The following is a 22,594-nucleotide window of genomic DNA, read 5'->3' on the forward strand; positions in this document are numbered from 1 at the left end:
CAGACTTATCTTCCTATTCTTCCAGACTTTTTTTAACTGTGAAAAAACACCCAGAGCCTTGGCTATTCTATGTTTAACATCTTCACTGCTCCCACCATCTTTACTAATAATACTACCAAGGTAAGTGAAGCTGCCCACCTTAGCAATCTTACCGTTACCCAATGTCACCTTTTCATCTTCATTAATTCATGGCCTTAATTACTAAGTATTCTAAACATTAATTTTCAAACCAATATTAGCACCCTAAATTAGTATAATCTCTAAAATTTCATTCATTTTGTTCACACAACCATCTAGGATGCTTAAATAATCAGCATAACCTAAGTCTATGAGAGTATTTTCTCCCCATTTGATTCCATGGTCTCCCTTTGCCTTTCCTGTGCTCCTTAAAACGAAGTCCATCAAAATAATCCGTATAAAGGGGGATAGAACACAGCCCTGCTTAACTCCTGATTTAATACAAAACCAGCTGCTAACCTCATTTCTTACCGCAGCAGTGTTATTCTCGTACATAGGACTAATCATTTTAATGTATTTGTCTGGTATACCATACAAGGATAAAACCTTTACTAAAGCTCTTCTATCAACAGAATCGAACGCTTGCTCGTAATCTATAAAACTGAGGACCAAAGGTGTTTGAAAACTCAGGCACTTCTCTTTACTGGTGATCTTTACTTTTAAGATCAATAACAGCACTCCTATGTACCCTAGTATCTTGTATTGATCCTGCCGGTCTTCGGTTTACTATAACATAATCAATAAGGTTTGCTGTCTTACCATCACGTGAATACCATGTTAACTTATGAGCCATTTTATGACCAAACACCGTATTGGTTATAACTAGATTGTTATACTTCTACAAAATTGCAAAAGTTTGTATCCATTACTGTTTTCTTTTCCTACACCAATTTTACCTAGGCTGGGATACCATCTATCCCTATTTCTACCAACCTGGGCGTTAAAATTTCCCAGTAATAACATCATATTTCTACCTGGGACCTTGTCTATTTGCTCCTGTAACTGTAAGTAAAATTCATCTGAGTCCAAAATATATCCGTCAGTCGGTTCTACAGGGGCGTATAATACTATAACTGATACCCTAAACTTTCTAGTCATAAAATGAGCATTTAGTATTCTATTATTAATACCTTCCCAGCCTAAACAAGACTTAGCAGCTTCCTTATTCATCATGAGCCCTACTCCCTGTCTATGTACCCCATCCTTCCTGCCTGAGTAAAGAAATTCTATATCACCTAATTTCATGCTTCCTACCCTGAGATATGAGTTTCTGAAACTCCTAATAAATCCAGTTTGAATCGTCTGAATTTGTCAGTCAAAATGTTGATACGATGGTCATTTTTTAACGTCGTAACATTCCAATTTTCATGTTCTTTAAATCAATAAAATTATCTCCGCCTCAGGAAAAGCAATGATCCCGTATACCAGTGCCGGACAGGGATCACATATCTTCTCAAGTCTACACAGAAGTGCTTAAGCCGGCTTTGAACTGGACAGCAAGAAATGCCAGGGACATCCATAGCCAAAGGCATTTTGCAATCTTGATCGAATCTTCTTCACAACATGGTTCAAAGCAATAGGCGATTCTCTTTTATCAGGAAGATTCAAAATCTTGTACAGAAAGTCTGCCGCTTACTACTTTTAACTCATCATGTATTCAAGCCTACAAATATTATTCTACGACGGGGAGGCAATCCATAATTGATAAATTAGCTAGGATGAGGTTTTTCAGCCCAAACACGCCCATCAAAACATACCAAGCCCAGAAGAATTGTCCATTAGTCAGAATCCCGTGCGAATGCTGTGTCGTTTACTAGGCTATAATTTCCTCGAGGGGCGCCACTCCTCAAGTGGGAATAGAGTTGACCACAAGGTCCCCAGTCTTGCAGTTACCCCGAAAAGGTCAAGGCAACCCTTTGCAGAGGCCGTTGTCCATAGATCTGGATCTTACGCCCTGCCACAGTTGTCCTCCTATAGAGGATCCTCCCGCGATGGTGTTCTGCATCACCATGCAATTTAACCCATTACTGGAGACGGAAAAGAGAAAGCAAGACATATAAAAATAATTTTGTATAAGAATTCTGGCAAATTCCCCCAGTGCATAAATTCCCCTGACAGGTTCACTGCCTAAAAACTTCCCACCCCTTGGAAAATTCCCCCGTGGAAAAACCCCAAGCAGAAAATGTGTCTCTCCTACCCTAAAATGTATGCCTACATCCCAATAATAAATACCATGTGCGAACAATGGGCAAATTTTATAACGTAAAGACCTTTCCCCTGGGGCTGTGGGGGGGTCATGTTATTCCCAACAGCATAGTTATTGGGCCTTTCAACTATGTTGAATAAAATGGCTATCTCAAAATTTTGATCGGACGATTTTGGAAAAAAGGGGTGAGGGAGGGGGCCTAGTTGCCCTTTAATTTTTATTTTGGTTACTTAAAATGGGCACTAGAACTTTTAATTTCCGTTCAAATGAGCTATCTTCCGATATTTTAGGACCACTGGGTCGAGACGATCACCCATGAAAAAAAAACACGCATCCGTGATATTTCTTCTTGCAAAAAATGCAAAATTTCACATTTTTGCAGATAGGAGCTTGAAACCTATACAGTAGGGTTTTCTGATACACTGACTCTGGTGGTGTGATTTTCATTGAGATCACTTGTCTCTTAGGGGCTGTTTCTTCCTTTTTCAAAAATTAGGAAAAAATTTTCAGGCTCGTAGCCTTTGATGAGTAAGACAAAACTTAATGAATTTTATATATTTGAAATCAGCATAATAAGCCGAATATTTTGATATTTCTATTGGTATCAAAATTCCGTTTTTTAAGAGTTTCGGTTACTATTGTGCCGGGTCGCTCCTTACTTATAGTTCCTTACCACGAACTGTTTGACTTTACTACTGATAGTTATAAGTAATTATGCACAGTGTGTGGGAGAATGGTAGGAGCATGGTAGGAGATAGGAGCTTGAAACCTATACAGCAGGGTTTTCTGATACACTGACTCTGGTGGTGTGATTTTCATTGAGATCACTTGACTCTTAGGGGCTGTTTCTCCCTTTTTCAAAAATTAAGAAAAAATTTTCAGGCTCGTAGCTTTTGATGAGTTTTTTCAAGAGTTTCGTAGCTTTTTTTCCGTTTTTTAAGAGTTTCGGTTACTATTGTGCCGGGTCGCTCCTTACTTATAGTTCCTTACCACGAACTGTTTGACTTTACTACTGATAGTTATAAGTAATCATTCACAGTGTGTGGGATAATGGTATATTAATGCCGGTCCTTCTTTTAAAATCGGAAGATTTTCATGATTTTTCCTATGGCTTCTTGTTGTCTGTGTTCTTTTTTTTCAATTTGTGCTCTATTTGAAATTTTGGACCGCTCCAAAGTCAATTTCTGCATACGTTTCTTATTACAAGGTTTAAATTCTGCCTGTATATCCTAATATTTGTATACATGAGGAGTTGTCTTCCTTGGATTGTCGTACCCTCCTAGTTTTTTTTTTTTTTTTTATTATTCTTTGAGGTAGCACATGCTTGTAATTGTAAAAAGTGTAGTTGTTTACACTACAGTTGTTTAACTACAATCCTTTTAGCTGTAAAAAGAGCTGGGAGTAAATTGTGATTTATTTTTGTTTATGCGCTGGGAACTATTCTTTGGAAATATAATAAAAAATTTGGTTTATTAAGTTTAATATTGTTTATGGAATTTTGTGTAGTAATTGATGGGCTCCGAGTTCTCCTCGATCGACACTACAAATGCATCAAAATAAAATGTTATGTCGCGAGTATCATTATCATTGAACATTTTTGCAAGCTATTGATGTGGTTTTTGTACAGTAGAAAATTTAAATTTGCACTTCTATGTTGCAGGGATAAACAACCCTTTAAGAACTTTTTCTCTGATTCACATGATCTGAAATACCCCTTTTGCAGAAATCTTGTCTCATTCGTATTTATTCATATTCATTAATGTGCTCAAATTTAATGTACTCAAAGCAAAACAGTACGTTCACCAAGCAGGCGGCTATCCACTTTCTGAGAATGTCCCAGAAAACTACTCATTTCATATAAAAATTAGACAAGAATTTTCAACTAAAAGAAAGAAGGAGAAGATCTAGTAGAGGAAGAAGAAGATTTATTTTGTTTGACTAAGAATGTTTTCACCTTCTTTTTTGCTGGTAGGGTACGGTACTTGACTTGATTACAGTGAAGTCAGGTATAGTTCACGACTAGTTACTTGGACTTCTTATATTCCTTTCAAAATATTTGGATAAAATGTAGACAAAACTTTGCCTAAACATTTGATGAATTCAACTATAGTTGAGTTAAGGATACGAGCAATCAAAATAAACACCAGCAAATTTCAAGCAGAGCATTACCTTTTAAGCTAATAAAAGAATGAAAATCATAACCTAACCCATCATTTAGAGGTTGATTTTAGTAGGGAGTCCTAACTTTATTTTAAGTATATTGGAAAAATTAAAAGGTAATATATTTATTGATTGTAAAATAATTGGTAATTGTTTGTAAATAGCTTAAGAATGGTCATAGGAGTGAAAGGGGTTGCGCGCGTGGCGGTATCCGCGCACACGTGTAAATTTTTTTACTTGCACTCTTTTTTAACAATTTGCACTCTTTTTGGGCCTTGATTTGCACTCTTTTTTTACGTCGAACGTTGATAACCCTGAGTTGAGTGCAAGACTATGAAGCAAGAGAATTGGAAGGACGACCACAATAAGTAGAAACGATTCAGAAGTAAAAATACGGTGTTAAAGACGGACTACATCTAAGGTTTGATAATTATTTGTGAATAGCGTAAGAGTGGTCAGAGGAGTGAAAGGGGTTGCGCGCTACTCGCGCAACCCTGCAGTAGGCAACCCTGCGAGGGAGACTTCTGTTCTTTCCGGCTTAGGAGAATGCAAAGAACATTTGATATAGAAGTCTCAAAATCCCAATAGTTTCTTCACTTGAGAGAAGGGAATGTACCCTAAAGCGTGGGTAAAAAAAAAATATGAGCCTCTAGTTATCTTGATAACGGAATAAATAATGGAGAGTGGATTGAACAAAGCGATTGAACATGCTATGTTAGATGCAGTGAAGTATGATTTGCACTAAAACATGAAACTGTTTCTGCTTAAAAAAAAATAAAGCTATATTTTTTCTATAGTTATGTATATTTTTAGCCATAATAATTAACAAGTTGAATTATTGGAGTGAAATTGCTAGTTTAAGGTTTGCAAACTTCAGAATATTATAAACCGAAGGGGCCCAAAACCCAAATTTCCACCACTTGTTGATATTCTAGCAGGGGCACCAATTCACAGTAAAGTAAGGGGGCAAGAATTTTTTTCATTTTATATGAAGCTACAAAAGAAGATCTTTTTAAAAATCTAGGTTGAGGGCAATTTGGATTCCTTCAGGTTTTATTAAATGAAAATACAAGAAAGTGGGTATTTTGCAAAATCTAAGAGGGGCTATGTCCCACTCTAACTTCCTCTCCCTAATTTCCACTGACTAGTAATTTTTACATGAAAAACAATTTTCTTTATTAAAGAAAGGGTGTGCGTTGGCAAGTTTTAAGCAAAAATTCAATCACAAAAATGGTCGTCTTAGCTCTTTTTTATGGCCCATCTGAGATCCTAGAATGATATATGAGGTTGTAAAAGGACAAATTATTTTCTGATTGTTTGGCGACCAATATCTTCTTTAGGAGTCAGAAATTTGTATAAGAGAACCCAATGGACCATAAAATAAAAGTATCCAAAAGTTTAACTTTACTTTGTATTCATGAATTGCCTTGAAAAGAGCTTCTTCACTAAACCTTCCAATAAAAAGAAAGTCTTGTCGACTGTAGCAGCCAGTTAAGGCCATTGTAAATCCACCATGGTGATACATTGAAGTCAAAATAAGCTTTCGCTGATGAGGGCTTGCTGGTCGTCTGAAACAATGAAAATTATAAAAAGTAGTTATGTTAAGGAAGTATAACAAGAGAAATAATACCTATGTTGTTTATTTAGAATTAACATGCATAAATTATTTTGTTCATCTATAAATAACATCTAAAAAGACAATGACACCAATTATATAAATTGATTATCAGAAAGTGACTTTCAAGTTCTGAAAATAAAATCTATGCTAGCCAAGCTTTACAAATAAGAGTGAAGCTTCTTTTCCCCTTCCTTCCCGATTAAAAAGCATATATAGTTTCATTGCAATCCTTTTCATTATCTTTTGATTTGCAATGCTTCTCTTTTGTTTTCAGTTATTATAGCTTAAATTCTTTCCCCTTTTCAATGCTGAGGATCCCTTGTAGAATACACGATAAATATTCATTTGATTGTTATTCTTCTTTTTTTTCCGTATTTCAAGGAATATTCTTCTTCTTTCTTTTCTTCTTTCTTTCCTCCCTATTTTCAGAATTTGCTTTTTTGGTTTTGGTTTCTGTGTCTTTCCTTTTGTTTTCACATTAAATTGCATGTAAGGAACAAACAAAACGGAATTTTACACACAGAATACTATGTTTGTGTAACGTAACAATCTTTTAATTTATTTTTATTTTTTGCAGTGTCAACACAGTCGCTAAAGTTTATTTCCTTATTTTTTAAGATTCTTGGTTTTAAGGCTTAGCATAGTTTTTTTTTTCATTATTAAAGCTCAGCATAATTTAATTCGCTGGCGACTAATTGCAGGTTTCCAGGCTGTAAAAAAAATGAAATAATATTTTAAGGATTATAAAGATAATTGTAAAGCTATAAAAGATTGTAAATAACTTTAAATAAATAACAGAGTTAAAAACGCCATTAAAAGCAGTGAGGAAATATAATTTTCGAAAGTTACTTTGTTGCACGGAAATACAAATATTTATTTTTCTTCCATAAATCCTCTATAATCAAGCTGTCATGCCTATATTACTGCTAAAACCTGCTGCTTCCTTTGGGCGTATAACCAAGACACACATGGGCGAAACTTCAAATTTTCAAATGACAACTTCTAAAAAATGTCACTGGAATTGTCGTTGAAAATGTAAACTTTAAATGTTTTGAATAGCCTATGATTTATACTTGATTTATAAAATTGAATATTCATACCATATTTATACATGGTTAAAACAAAGATGAGAAGCTGTTTTTTACAAGAAACAGCCACACACATAGAAAAAGACTTTCTTTTGGGGGGGGGGGTGAAATGAGAAAAATAAAATTAAAAAATGCCAGTTAGACAATTAAAGTTATTTAATATTCTTAACAAAAAGTGCACAGAATTCAGCAAATTTATAGCTTAGTCCTCCTCCTTTTACAGAGATTTAACGGGAATCGAAAATACTAGCACGATTGAAAGCGCAGCGCTATTTAGTAGAACTAGATGAATTCAAAACAAGCTTAAATAAAGTTCGTTTTTGATTAATCAAAATGATGAAGTTTCTTTGGGTGTAATCATGGAAAAAATCCGGATAAAAAAAAAGACTTATTGTCCGTTCAGATGCATGTAAAAACCGAGTAGAAATACCGATCCGTGTAAGGGGAAATTTGTTCAAACGATAGTTGCAAAATTTTTCCTAAAAAGCACAGATAACACGCACTTGTACACGCCAAGTATCTAGACCGAGTGCATTTCATGGCAAGTATCTGCCAAATTTCGAACTTTTGCTTGCTTAACAGTTGAAATTTCCGTTTTCAAAAAAATGCTTAATCATTTTTGCTCGACGATACACGAAAAACCGATCTTAAAACAAGCCACAATTAAAATGAGTAGGGCTGATATCCCCTATGCCTTCTTAAGACCAGAACACAATTTGAGCTTTAATTAAAAAAAAAACAAAAAAAAAAATGAATGTGGATTGTCAGCTAAATCAACACATACATTTCTTCATTAACGTTTCGATAATTTTTCATTTATGAAAGTAAGAAAGGTGAAAATATTTCAAATATATTTTGATGTCAGCAAAACGCAAATTGTGTTCTCGTCTTGAGAAGACATAGGGGTTATCAGCCTTACTCATGTTAATTTTTGCTTATTTTGAGTTTGACACGAGTGGAATTGCAAAAGAATATGCACTACAGTATCACGTGGACATTGCAAAAAAGCTGTCAAACACGTTTTGAGAGTATAGTCGAGATTGTATAAGACAACCAGACTGGCTTTCTGTTATTGATATCAACTGTACAAGAATATGCATGCTCCTTCCACGTGCACACTGCAAAAAAAGCGAGCAGTACGAGTGGGGATTTCCCAATGGCTCCTAAAATCTGGCTTGCTACACAAGTTTGTTTCAACTTCATGTTTTCATGGATGCTACAATCAGAATTGTTTGATTGACATTTGCAAAAAGGGGTAAGATATTCGCGAAGTGGACTGTACGAATGATCTTATTTGAATAACAGGGAAAAAAACAGAGCTAGATAACATTTGCGAATTGGATCGTATGAAGATGGAGAAAAAAAAGGGTTAAAGTGATTAGCAGTTAAGGTACCCCTGAAGAGCATGTTAATTCATACCTTATTTATTATAAATTTGGAACAATATCAATCTATGGAAATGGTTAACGATGATAAAATGGTCTTATGACTTGACCTAGCTTTACTTCTTCGATGTGTTCCGTATAATACACAAGTGCGTTTGAACAGTGTTGTCAATTTAAAATAGAGTCTAACGTTATAGTAAACTAAAAAGTTGATACTAAGAGAGATGTAGATGGCAAGAAAAGAATTTTAATAATGGATAGCTTTATTTCTTCGATGTGTTCTGTATAATACACAAGTGGCGTTTGAACAGTGTTGTCAGTTTGAAATAGAATCTAACGTTAAACTATACTAAAAAGTTATTACTAAGAGAGATGTAGATGGCAAGAAAAGAATTTTGATAATGAAATTCAGAACAAACCTTAGAAATCCTTGCAAATCAAGTAGTATGGTGTATGTGAGTACGAACCATCATGGATCATAAGCACCAACGACCCTAACCAGCAGAGACATCAACTTCCCAAAGGTCTCCTATCCTCAAACTCGAAGGGCGCCCCCTTCCTCCAACTTTTTTCCCCCCCCCCCATTTTTTTATTTTTTTTTTTTTTTTTACATGATATAATTTTTCAACTTTTTTTTTACATGTCTTCGAATGAGATGAAACATACTTGAAATGACAGTAAGGAATTAAATTTCTTTGGAGTACCGAAAAATTCAACTCTTATGTTGGTGGATTGGATTTCTTTCATTGAAATGCAAGAGTTGGAATATTTCAGTAGTCTTTTGTCGTGGTTTACCTTGTCACAGTTAAATTCTCTTGATTTTTCAAAGTTCATTTTTGAATTTCTTTCGTTGAAATGCGAATATTTCAGTAGTGTTTTGTCGTGGTTTATCTTGTCACAGTTACATTCTCTTGATTTTTCAAAGTTCATTTTGGATTTAATTCGTTGACGTGCAAGAGTTGGAATATTTCAGTAGTGTTTTATCGTGGTTTACCTTGTCATACTTACATCACCTTGATTTTTCAAAGTTCATTTTGGATTTCTTTCGTTGAAATGCAAGAGTTGGAATATTTCAGTAGTGTTTTGTTATGGTTTACCTTGTCACAGTTACATTCTATTGATTTTTCAAAGTTCATTTTTGGTATCAGTTTGAATGAATTCTATATCATCAACCCTTTCTCGAATACAGGGAACAAAATTGACAAAATCTAAGTATCGGATTGATTAAATTCTATATCAACAACCCGTTCTCGAGCACATGGGATAAAATTGAAAAAATATAAGCGTCAGAGTGAATAAATTTTTTGTATCAACATCTATTGTCAGATACATCGAATATAATTGACAAAATCTAAGTATCAGTGTGAATAAATGCATTATCAACATCATTTGTCGGATATGTCAGTTAAAATTGACATGTCGGATAAAATTGACAAAATCTATGTTTCAGAGTGAATAATTTTTTTTATCAACATCTTTTGTCAGATACATCAAATATAATTGACAAAATCTAAGTGTTAGAGTGAATAATTTCTTATCAACATCATCTGTCAGATACATCGTATAAAATTGACAAAATCTAAGTATCAGACTGAATAAATGCTTTATCAACATCATTTGTCGGATATGTCCGACAAAATTTTTTTTATCAAGGAATTATCTGAATGCGTTTAAGGTACAGTACGAATGACTTGCAAAAAACTCGACAGTATTATCAGAATGAGTTATTTCTTTACAAACAGCTGTCGGGTATGTAGTTATGGAGAAATTGTAAGTGGGTGAGTAAGTAAGTTACTAACTCTATCTTGCATTAACATCTTGGATACAAAATACAGAAGTTTAATTAAGGAAATTATGAAAAAAAAGTCCGACGAGGTTACGTGCGCGCACGTAATCTCGTCTAAATTAACCTTAAAAAATGAAATAACGCTATGTTGACTTTGCATATTTTATTCAACATATCCGACAAAGGAAGCTGAAAAAGCATTTATTCACTCTGATATTTAGATTTTGTTAATTATAATTGTTGTAACTGATAAAAGATGTTGATAAAAAATAAATTATTCACTCTGATACTTAGATTTTGTCAATTTTATCCCATGTACTCGAGAAAGGGATGCTGATATAGAATTTAATCAATCTGATACTTAGATTTTGTCAATTTTCTCCCATATACCTGAGAAATTGATTTTGATATAGAATTTAATCAATCTGATACTTAGATTTTGTCAATTTTATCCGATATTTTATCCTATGTATCCGAGAAAAGGATGCTGATATAGAATTTAGTCACTATGATGCTTAGATTTTGTCAATTTTATTCGACATATCTGATAAAGGATGTTGTTAAAGCATTTGTTCATTCTTAAATTTAGATTTTGTCAATTCTTTTTGATGTATCTGAAAAAGAATGTTGATAAGAAAAATTATTCACTCTGACACTTGGATTTTGTCAATTTTATCCAAATTATCTGACAAAAGGTGTTGATAAATACAATTTATTCACTCAAACGCTTAGATTTTGTCAACTTTTTACTATGTATCCGAGAAATGGATGTTGATATAGAATTTAATCATTCTTATACTTACATTTTGTGAAATTTCTGTATTGTCTGTCTAGGAAGCGACTTCAATCGATAATGAATATTTATATTTTGGGAAATATTGGGATATGGATGTAGATATAGAATTTAATCAATCTGATACTTAGATTTCGTCAATTTTATCTGATATTTTATCCTATGTATCCGCGAAAGGATGCTGATATAGAATTTACTCACTCTGATACTTAGATTTTGTCAATTTTATCCGACATATCCGATAAAGGATGTTGTTAAAGCATTTATTCATCCTGGAATTTAGATTTTGTCCATTTTATTTGATGTATCTGACAAAAGATGTTGATAAAAAAAATTATTCACTCTGACACTTAGATTCTGTCAATTTTATTCAACGTATCTGACAAAAGATTTTGATAAATAAAATTTATTGACTCTAACACTTAGATTTTGTCAAATTTTTCCTATGTATCCGAGAAATGGATGTTGATATAGAATTTAATCACTCTTATGCTTAGATTTTGTGAAATTGCTGTATTGGCTGTCTAGGAAGCGACTTCAATCGATAATGAATGTTAATAAAGAATTTTTTCAAATTTTTTTCATAATTTCCTGAATTAAATTTCTGTATTGTGTATCCAAGAGGTAAATTCTGGAAACAGTTTGTTACTTACTTACTTACTTACTTACAATTTTTTCATAATGACATAATGACATATCCAACAAGGGATGTTGATAAAGAATTTATTCATTATGATAGCTAGATTTTGTCAATGTTATCCCATGTACCTGAGAAACGGATGTTGATATAGAATTTAATCAATCTGATACTTAGATTTTGTCAATTTTATCCGATATTTTATCCTATGTATCCGACAAAAGGATGCTGATATAGAATTTACTCACTCTGATACTAGATTTTGTCAATTTTATTTGACATATCCGATAAAGGACGTTGTTAAAGCATTTATTCATTCTGAAATTTAGATTTTGTCAATTTTATTTGATATATCTGACAAAGGATGTTAATAAAAAAAATTATTCACTCTGACACTTAGATTCTGTCAATTTTATTCGATGTATCTGACAAAAAATGGTGATAAATAAAATTTTTTCACTCTAACACTTAGATTTTGTTAAATTTTTCCTATGTATCCGAGAAATGGATGTTGATATAGAATTTAATCACTCTTATACTTAGATTTTGTGAAATTGCTGAATTGTCTGTCTAGGAAGTGACTTCAATCGATAATGAATACTAATAAAGAATTCGTTCAATTTTTTTCATAATTTCCTGAATAAAATTTCTGTATTGTGTATCCAAGAGGTGAATTCAAGAAAGAGTTTGTTACTTACTTACTTACTTACTTACTTACTTACTTACTTACAATTTTTTCCTAATGACATAATGACATATCCAACAATAGATGTTGATAAAGAATCTATTCATTCTGATACCTAGATTTTGTCAATGTTATCCCTTGTACCTGAGCATTTGATGTTGCTATAGAATTCTACCAATCTGATATTTCGATTTTGTAAATTTTATCCGATATTATATGCTAAGTTTCCAAAAAAAGAATACTGATATAGAATGTACTCACTCTGATACTTAGATTTTGTCAATTATATCCGACATATCCGATAAAGGATGATGTTAAAGCATTTATTCATTCTGAAATTTAGATTTTGTCAGTTTTATCCCATGTATCCGAGAAAGAGATGTAGATATGGAATTTAATCACTCTGATACTTAGATTTTGTCAATTTTATCCGACATATCCGACAAAGAATGTTGATAATGAATTTATTCACTTTGAGACTTAGATTTTGTCAATTTTATCCCATGTATCTGAGAAAGGGATGTTGATATAGAATTAGTAACTCTGATACTTAGATTCTGTCAATTGTATCCAACATGTCCGACATATGATGTTGTTTCATACTGAAATTTAGATTATGTCCTTTTTATTTGATGTATCTGACAAAAAATATTGATATGAAAAAAGTTATTCACTCTGGCACTTATATTTTATCAATTTTATTTGATGTATCTGTCGATGGGTGTTGATAAAAAAAATTATTCACTCTGATACTTCAATTTTGTCAATTTTATCCAACATATCCGAGAAAGGATGTTGATAATGAATTTATTCATTCTGAAGTTAAGATTTTGTCAATTTTGTTTGATGTATCTGATAAAGGATGTTGATAAGAAAATTTATTCACTCTGACACATAGATTCTGTCAATTTTATCCTATGTGTCCGAGAAAAGGATGTTGATATAGAAGTTAGTCAGTCTGATACTTAGATTTTGTCAATTTTATCCGACATATCTTATAAAGGATGTTGATAATAAATTTATTCATTCTGAAATTTAGATTTTGTCAATTGTATTTGATGTATCTGACAAAGGATGTTGATAAAAAAAATTATTCACTCTGACACTTAGATTCTGTCAATTTTATTCGATGTATCCGAGAAAAGATGTTGATATAGAATTTAGTCACTCTGATACTTAGATTTTGTGAATTTTGTCCGACATATCCGATAAAGGATGTTGTTAAAGCATTTATTCATCTGAACTTTAGATTTTGTCAATTTTATTTAACATATCTGACAAAGGATATTGAAAGTAAAAATTATTCACTCTGACACTTATATTTTTATCAACTTTATTCGATGTATCCGACAAAGGATGTTGTTAAAAAAATATTCACTCTGATACTTATATTTTGTCAATTTTATCCGAAATAACCGACAAAGGATGTTGATAATGAATTTATTCACTCTGATACTTAGATTTTGTCAATTTTATCCGATGTATCTGGCAAAGGATGTTGTTAAAAAAAATATTCACTCTAACACCTTAGATTTTGTCAATTTTATCCTATGTATCCGAGAAAAGGATGTTGATATAGAATTTAGTCACTCTGATACTTGGATTTTGTCAATTTTATCCGACATATCCGATAAAGGATGTTGTTAAGGCATTTATTCATTCTGAAATTTAGATTTTGTCAATTTTATTTTATGTATCTGACAAAGGATGTTGATAAAAAAAACTATTCACTCTGACACTTAGATTCTGTCAATTTTATCCGAAGTATCTGACAAAAATGTTGATAAAAAAATTATTCACTCTAACACTTACATTTTGTCAGCTTTTTCCTATGTATCCGAGAAATGGATGTTGACATAAAATTTAATCACTCTTATACTTAGATTATTTGAAGTTGCTGTATTGTCTGTCTAGGAAGCGACTTCAATCGATAATGAATGTTAATAAAGAATTTGTTAAATTTTTTTTCATAATTTCCTTCATTAAATTTCTGTATTGTGTATCCAAGAGGTGGATTCAAGAAAGAGTTTGTTACTTACTTACCTAATCACAATTTTTTCATAATGACATATCCAACAACGGATGTAAATAAAGAATTTATTCATTCTGATAGTATTTTAGTTTTTTTTGCAAGCCATTCGTACTATACCTTAAACGCATTCAGATATTTCCTTGATAAAAAAAATTTTCCGACATATCCGGCAAAAGATGTTGATAAAGCATTTATTCAGTCTGATACTTACATTTTTTCAATTTTATCCGATGTATCTGACAGATGATGTTGATAAAAAAAATTATTCACTCTAACACTTAGATTTTGTCAATTATATTTGATGTATCTAAAAAAAGAAGTTGAGAAAAAAATTATTCACTCTGAAACTTAAATTTTGTCAATTTTATCCGACATGTCAATTTTAACTGACATATCCGACAAATGATGCTGATAATGCATTTATTCACTCTGATACTTAAATTTTGTCAATTACATTCGATTTATCTGACAATAGATGTTGATATAAAAAATTTATTCACTCTGACGCTTAGATTTTTTCAATTTTATCCCATGTATTCGAGAACGGGTTGTTGATATAGAATATAATCAATCTGATACTTAGATTTTGTTTATTTTATCCCCTGTATTCGAGAAAGGGTTGATGATATAGAATTCAATCAAACTGATACCAAAAATGAACTTTGAAAAATCAATAGAATGTAACTGTGATAAGGTAAACCATAACAAAACACTACTGAAATATTCCAACTCTTGCATTTCAACGAAAGAAATCCAAAATGAACTTTGAAAAATCAAGGGGATGTAAGTGTGACAAGGTAAACCACGATAAAACACTACTGAAATATTCCAATTCTTGCATTTCAACGAAAGAAATTCGAAATGAACTTTGAAAAATCAAAAGAATGTAACTGTGACAAGGTAAACCACGACAAAACACTACTGAAATATTCCAACTCTTGCATTTCAATGAAAGAAATCCAATCCACCAACATAAGAGTTGAATTTTTCCGTACTCCAAAGAAATTTAATTCCTTACTGTCATTTCAAGTATGTTTCATCTCATTCGAAGACATGTAAAAAAATTAGAAAAATTATATCATGTTAAAAATCATAATAATAAAATTAAAAAAAATCAAAAAAAATGGGGGTGGGGCCAAAAAGTTGGAGGGAGGGGGAGCCCTTCGAGTTTGGGGATAGGGGACCTTTGGGGGGTTAATATCTTTGCTGGTTAGGGTCGTTGGTGCTTATGATCCTTGATTGTTCGTACTCACATACACCTTACTACTTGATTTGCAAGGATTTCTAAGGTTTGTTCTGAATTTCATTATTGGAATTCTTTTCTTGCCATCTACATGTCTCTTAGTATCAACTTTTTAGTATACTATAACCTTAGACTCTATTTTAAACTGACAACACTGTTCAAACGCCACTTGTGTATTATACAGAACACATCGAAGAAGTAAAGCTATCCATTATTAAAATTCTTTTCTTGCCATCTACATCTCTCTTAGTATCAATTTTTTTGTATACTATAATGTTAGACTCTATTTTAAATTGACAACACTGTTCAAACGCCACTTGTGTATTATACGGAACACATCGAAGAAGTAAAGCTAGGTCTAGTCATAAGACCATTTTATCATCGTTAAACATTTTCATAGATTGATATTGTTCCAAATTTATAATAAATAAGGAATGAATTAACATGCTCTTCAGGGTTACCTTAACTGCTAATCACTTTAACCCTTTTTTTTCTCCATCTTTATAAGATCCAATTCGCAAATGTTATCTAGCTCAGTTTTTTTCCTCATTATTCAAATAAGATCATTCGTACAGTCCAATTCGCGAATCCCTTATCCCTTTTTTGCAAATGTCAATCAAACAGTGCTGATTTTAGCATCCATGAAAACATGGGGTTGAAACAGACATCTGTAACAAGCCAGATTTCAAGAACCAATGGGGATTCCCCGCTTGTACTGCTCGTTTTTTTTGCGATGTGCACGTGGAAGGAGCATTCATATTCTTGTACAGTTAATATCAATAACAACTGGTTGTCTTATACAATCTCGACTATACTCTCAAACGTGTTTGACAGCTTTTTTGCAATGTCCACGTGATACTGTAGTGCATATTCTTGTGCAATTCCATGTACTTTTTCATGTATTTTTGAAAGTGCGTAATAGGTTACTACTGACACGGCTATTTATTGTAATCTCTGTTCGTTTTGAGTTACATTTATTTATCATAGTGAATTGCGGTAGTTATACGCTTGGAAGATTTTTTGACTTTATTTTTGCTCATTTTCAGCCTAATGGAGCTCTTTACTTTTCTTTGAGAAACTTCTTTTGTAGAAAAAGGTTTTTCATCTAATCTCTGTTCGTTTTTTATTGACACAGTCTTTATCATGGAAAAAAATATTGTATATCTTTTCAGTTTTCTTCTATAGGAATTCATAGTACGAATTGCTATTTGTATGTTGGTGAAACTTTTTTAACGATTTTTAATTCTGACACGAACAGTATTTTAATTTAATTTTATAGCTTCTGAAGTTGACTTGAAATATAAAATTAATATCATTCTCAAACGATTCTATATATTCTCTTTAACAACCTGGATATACTTACACTCTTTTATTTATTTATATTCTAAGATCAAAAATAGTATTAGGAGTATCCCCAAAAGTTTCAATTTAATATCCCCCCCCCAGTCGTTCTCGATATATTGCTGATGTGTCTTATTGGCACCATTTAAAACAGTACCTTTTGATTTATTTTACAGCAACATTTACTTTTAAAGCATAATGGGCCAATTACATAATTGTTGGGAGTTTACATGCTTAATATCCCTAAAGACTTAGTTGCTGGACCGTTCTACTATGCTGAATAAAATGGCTGTTTCTCAATTTTGACTGGAAGTGGTTGGAAAATGAATGTGCTTGAGAGAAGAGCTATTTGCCCTCCAATCTCTTGGCACTCGTAAAAAGGGCACCAGACACTCGCGCTGTAATTGGAGCACAAGGGGGAGGACTTCCCCCTTCATATGTCTAGTAAAAACAATTTAAACAAGTAAAAACAAAGTAGAAACATTTTAAACGTATTTTATTTCCAGTAAAGTGCAAATTATGTTCTGGTCTTGAAAAGGCATGGGAGTTGTCAGCCCTACTCATGTTAATTTTGCTCGTTTTGAGTTTGACTCGGTTATTTATAGTATGATTTAAATAATCAAAATACGTTTAAAATGTTTTAATTTTTTTAATTTTGATGAATTAAAAATTATTAAAACCTTAAGGAATATGTATCAGTATATGTTTACTAAACTAACAATTCACAGCCACAATCCACAGATTTTTTTAGTAAAGGGCAAATTATATTCTGGTCTTGAGACGGTAAAGGGGGTTGTAAGCCATAATTTCCAGAACTTTCAACTACGCTGAACAAAATGGCTTTATCAAAATTTTGATTAAATGTGTTTTGGGATTTGTGGGGAGGGGGGAGGGGGGGTGGTGGAGGGGTCTTGTTGCCCTCTAATCACTTTTGACTAATAGAAAGGACACTACCCCTTTCAATTTCCAATCGAACGACCCTTTTTCTAAGTTTCTACGACAACTTATGGTCATCTAAACATTTTTATCAGACGCATGCATTACGGAAAAATACGAAATTTGGGGGTGGAATTTATCCACCCTCCAATCACTCTGAATCTTAAAAAGGACATTAGAACTTCTCATTACCAATCCAACGAGCCCCCTCTGAATTTTATACGATCACTCTTTCTATATATACCTTATATACCCCCAGGCCATTACTTACCTTGCCCTGAGGGCTGTTGGGGGGGGGGGGTGGCATCCAAAAAGACAAAATTTCCGGTCCTTTAAATTACGTTGAACGAAATGGCTATCTCATAATTTTTATTGGACGTGTTTGGGAAAAGGGTGGGCATGAGAGTGGGGTTAGTTGCCCTCTAATCACTTTCAACTATTAAAAAGGGCACTGGCCCTTTCAATTTCCAATCAAAGGACCTATTTTCGAAGTTTCTGCGACAACAAATTGTCATCTAAAAATTTCTGTCAGATGTATTGCGGGAAAATATGAGGTGTGAGAAAGGGGGGAGTTATCCACCCTTTGGTTACTCTGAGTCTTAAAAAGGGCACTAGAACTTCTGATTACGAATCCAATAAGCCCCCTCCGAAGTTTATACGATCATTCTTTCTATACATACCTTTTATGCCCCCAGGGCATAGCTTATAACTGCCCTGAGGGCTCTGGGGGGTTGTCATCCTCAAAGACATTATTTCCGGACCTTCAATTACGCTGAATAAAATGCCTATCTAAAAATTTGAATTGGATGGGTTTGGGAAAAGGGTGGGTGTGGGATTAGCTGCCCTCCAATCACTTTCGACTATTAAAAAGGGCATTTTCGATTTCCAATCGTATGAGCTCTTTTCAAAGTTTCTACGACAACAAATGGCCATCTCAAAATTTCTATCAGATCTATTTCGGGAAAATATGAGGTGTGGGGGAGGGATTTCACCGTCTGACCACTCTGAATCTTAAGAAGGGTATTAGAACATCTGATTTCCAATCAAATTAGAATATTCAGGAGTTTTTACGATCACCCTTTCTATAAATACCGTATATGCCCAGGGCATAACTTTTAACCCTTGCCCTGAGGGCTGTGGGGGCAAATAGCCCCCAACTCAAAGACATAATTTTCGGACCTTTCAATTACGTTTAACAAAATTGCTATCTCAAAATTTTGATTGGATGTGTTTGAGAAAATCTGGGCGTGGGAGGGGGCTAGTTGCCCTTGATCACTTTTGACTATTAAAAAGGGCACTAGCCCTTTCAATTTTCAATTGAATGAGCTATTTTTGACGTTTCTACGACAATAAATGGCTATCTCAATATTTCTATCAGATGCATTTCGGGAAAATGCGAGGTGTGCAGGGGGGGGGGTATCCACCCTCCGATCACTCTGTACCTCAAAATGGGCAGTAAACCTTCGGATGAACAATCCAACTAGCCCCCTCCGAAGTTACTACGATCACATTTTCTATTTGAACGTTAAACGCCCCCAGGGCATAACTTACAATCCCTGCCGTGAGGGCTGTAGGGATGTCATTCTAAAAGACATAATTTCCGGATCTTTCATCTACATTGAACAAAATGGCCATCTTAAAATTTTTATTGAGTGTGTTTGGGGAAATTGTGGGTGTAAGAGGGGGGTTAGTTGCCCTCCAATCACTTTCGACTATTGAAAAGGGCCCTTTCTATTTCCAATCGAAATAGCTCTTTTTAAAGATTATGTGACAACTCCTTCAATACGAAATGCCCTGGTCTAAACAAAACAAAAATAATAAACTGTGCCCATATCACTCTTTACTTAGGCAGCACCACTGTACTGCCTATGATGAAACTCTTAACGAACACGAAGTTTATTACCCAACGTTTCGTGACGTGCATCATAGACAAAAGCGACGTGGAGATATTGTCCATTCCTAATACTCATCGCTATTATGCTCCTCGTCAGTGTAACCAAAGCTACCCTCAAACTATTTCTTAGAAAAACGTCTAATATATCCTTCTCTCCGATGGGATATTCTACGGAGCAAGTAATTTGTTCTCAATATATTCTCTTTGCATGTGTTCTAGTCATTCCAGTAAAGTCAATTAGTTCAACAGTATAACACGGGTTAATTCATAAAGGCTCGTCCATCCAGAAGAATGGGAGCGGACGTAGCATTCCAATTTCTTGTCTCTGTTTGTCTCTATATTACTGATTGTATTCAAACGTGCTTTGTTCAAGCCAATAATTTTGTATTTTCATGTCTAAAATTTAATCTCCTTTGATGATAAGAAGGACTAAATAGCTCACGACGAGGAGATGTACTGAAGAAAGAGCAACACGGGCCAATAGTAACGAAAAATCAATAACAAGAAATTTTTGTAACAATATGCGGTATTATCGAATTCTGACATTCCATTTTATTTACGGAAGGGTGGAAGGGGACTGAAGACGATTGGCTGTTCCCTTAAAATTGAGAAGGGGTCCTGTAATGAGTTCTTATCAATTAATTAAGAATTAAGAAGGGGTCTTTTAACGAGTTTTTAGCTTTGGCAAAAGATCATCCAACACGGAAGTCCACAGATACTTTCTTGTATGCCTCCAGGTGAGAGAGAAACTAACTCCACATAAGTAAGTAGATAGCAATAGCTATATCAACAAATCTGCCTTCACGATAGTTTCGAATATTTAGAACTCTTTAAGCTTGAAAAAACATCAAAATTTCAATGCATAAAAAAACAAAAAAAAAAGTTTAAAATAGGGGCCAATATTGATTCAAGTCCCACCAGATAGATTAAGCGTGTTCAAGAGCCACATACTGGCAATTACAAGTGGTCTAGAATTCGGTAGTCACGCGAGAAGTGAAGTTTCCTTAATTCTAATGAAATGAAACAAAATGGGATGAAAATATAATAGTTCAGAAACAAATTTGGGCTATCGGTTGTAAAATTCAAAAATTAAGAAGCAAACTGGAATTTATACTGTTTATTTAAGTTTAATATCTGGCATCATTAAAGATCTCGTTAAATTGAATTTGTCTGAAGAACTGGTTTAGCCTGCCTACCAGTCCAGTGGAAAAAGCAGGCAAGCCTAGCAGCCCCAACCCCAGGGGTGCAATTGGGGAACCCCCAGGTACAGTCTTTTTATTTTTCTGCCTGGTGCCTAAACCTCTTCTCAGCTGTTATTAGACCCTTTTTATAATTGATTGTGCCAGCCAGAAGATTCCTTACTTTTTGCTGTTAGCTTGTAGCTTGATTAGCCTAGTTTGATTGGAGTTCAATTTAGCCTACATCATGGGTGATAACTCAAAAAAGAGCTATAGATCTCCTAGTCACAGAGAGATGAGATGAAACTGCTCCCTTCAGTACAGTGGAGCTGAATCTATTAATGAGCAGATTGCTATGCTCACCTCACACATTAACACCCTTAAGAACAAGCAGAAGCTAATTGCAGATACACTTAATGACCAAAACCTTAAATCTACTATGGCAGAAATTGTCACTGAGGCACTGTCTAATGAGGTTGGTTCTTTGGTCGAGGCCTCTGTTAAAAAACTTGCCTCTAGTCATGTGCCTGCTGCTTTTGATGCTAACAATATGTAAACCATTAAACAAGAGGTATACAATAGTCTTAAAATGGATTTTGATGTGCTTGTGGAAAAATCACTAAAACAATATGATGTGAGGATGTCAAAGCTTAAATCATCTCTTCATTTGCTTGACTCAGGTTTGTCACAGCTGCAAAAATCTCTGAAACCAATTCAGCTCAAGGTGGATCGTCTGAGCGATCAGTTTGACCAAATGAAAATTTCAAATCAGCTGATCCTATTTGGTTTCAAAAAGGCCCTTATCCAGAAGCTTCTGAAAGCAAATTTCTTGGATTTTGCGGTACTAGATTTCCTGGTATTCCTTTGACTAAGAATGACATAGTTTTTGTTAGAAGGATTGGAAAACAAGGCTCAGGTTTGAAATCTCGCCCAATTGTGGTGGAATTTTGTAGTCCAAGAATGCAGCAGCTTATTCTTAGAGAAAAGGAAAGTTTGCAAGGTAGATCTCAAGCTAATGCTCTCCATCAGTCAACTACAGCCCATCCAAGCCCCTCCCAGGACTGAAATAAACCATTTTTCTCCTTTTAGCTCTGTTTTGTTGTTGTTGTTTTTTTTAACTCTATTTAATGGTTTTACTTATGCTTGAATTTATGTTGTTTTACATTATTCTTTTAAGTGAATTGCATAAACCGTTGATAACTCTTTCCTGTGGTTGCTTCTTTATTGTTTTGCCTTTTTCTTTATTTTGTTTTTGCCTTTGTCCTTGTAATTGTTTGTTATCATTTTTTTTTAGTTTTGTAGCTTGTTATTGTTCTTTGTCTTGCAGATTTTTTTCTCTCTTTTCTTCGTTGCCTATAAGTTTCACCTTTTTAGTTTCAATATACCCTCTGCTATTTCAGCCTGCATGTTGGATATCTTGTTCATTTGTAAAGATATTGTATGCCTTTGTAATATGTGGTGAATCTGGGTGGTTTCTCTTTTGTTTTGAACTCTTGTCTTCCTATACCAGTTATCTTTGAGCAACCAAGTAGTGCTGGCAAACAAGAGGCACACACATTTGACCCTCTTCTTGAATCTATGGTTAATTGTAGTT

At 33.7% G+C, this 22,594-nt stretch overlaps 1 protein-coding gene across 1 annotated transcript in view; it reads right to left on the reverse strand.

The window, feature by feature from the left end:
• LOC148954268 (uncharacterized) overlaps window positions 1–22,594 on the reverse strand; it is a 309,906-nt gene that overhangs the window by 120,040 nt on the left and 167,272 nt on the right. The window contains exon 5 of the mRNA XM_089086137.1: window positions 5,793–5,952. Coding sequence (XP_088942263.1) covers window positions 5,793–5,952 — 160 coding nt within the window. The remainder of the gene's footprint in view (window positions 1–5,792; window positions 5,953–22,594) is intronic.

This window comes from Artemia sp. Qi Xiang Cuo, chromosome 3, assembly GCF_049724085.1.
Source record: "Artemia sp. Qi Xiang Cuo chromosome 3, ASM4972408v1, whole genome shotgun sequence".
In the NCBI taxonomy this organism is placed as follows: domain Eukaryota; kingdom Metazoa; phylum Arthropoda; class Branchiopoda; order Anostraca; family Artemiidae; genus Artemia; species Artemia sp. Qi Xiang Cuo.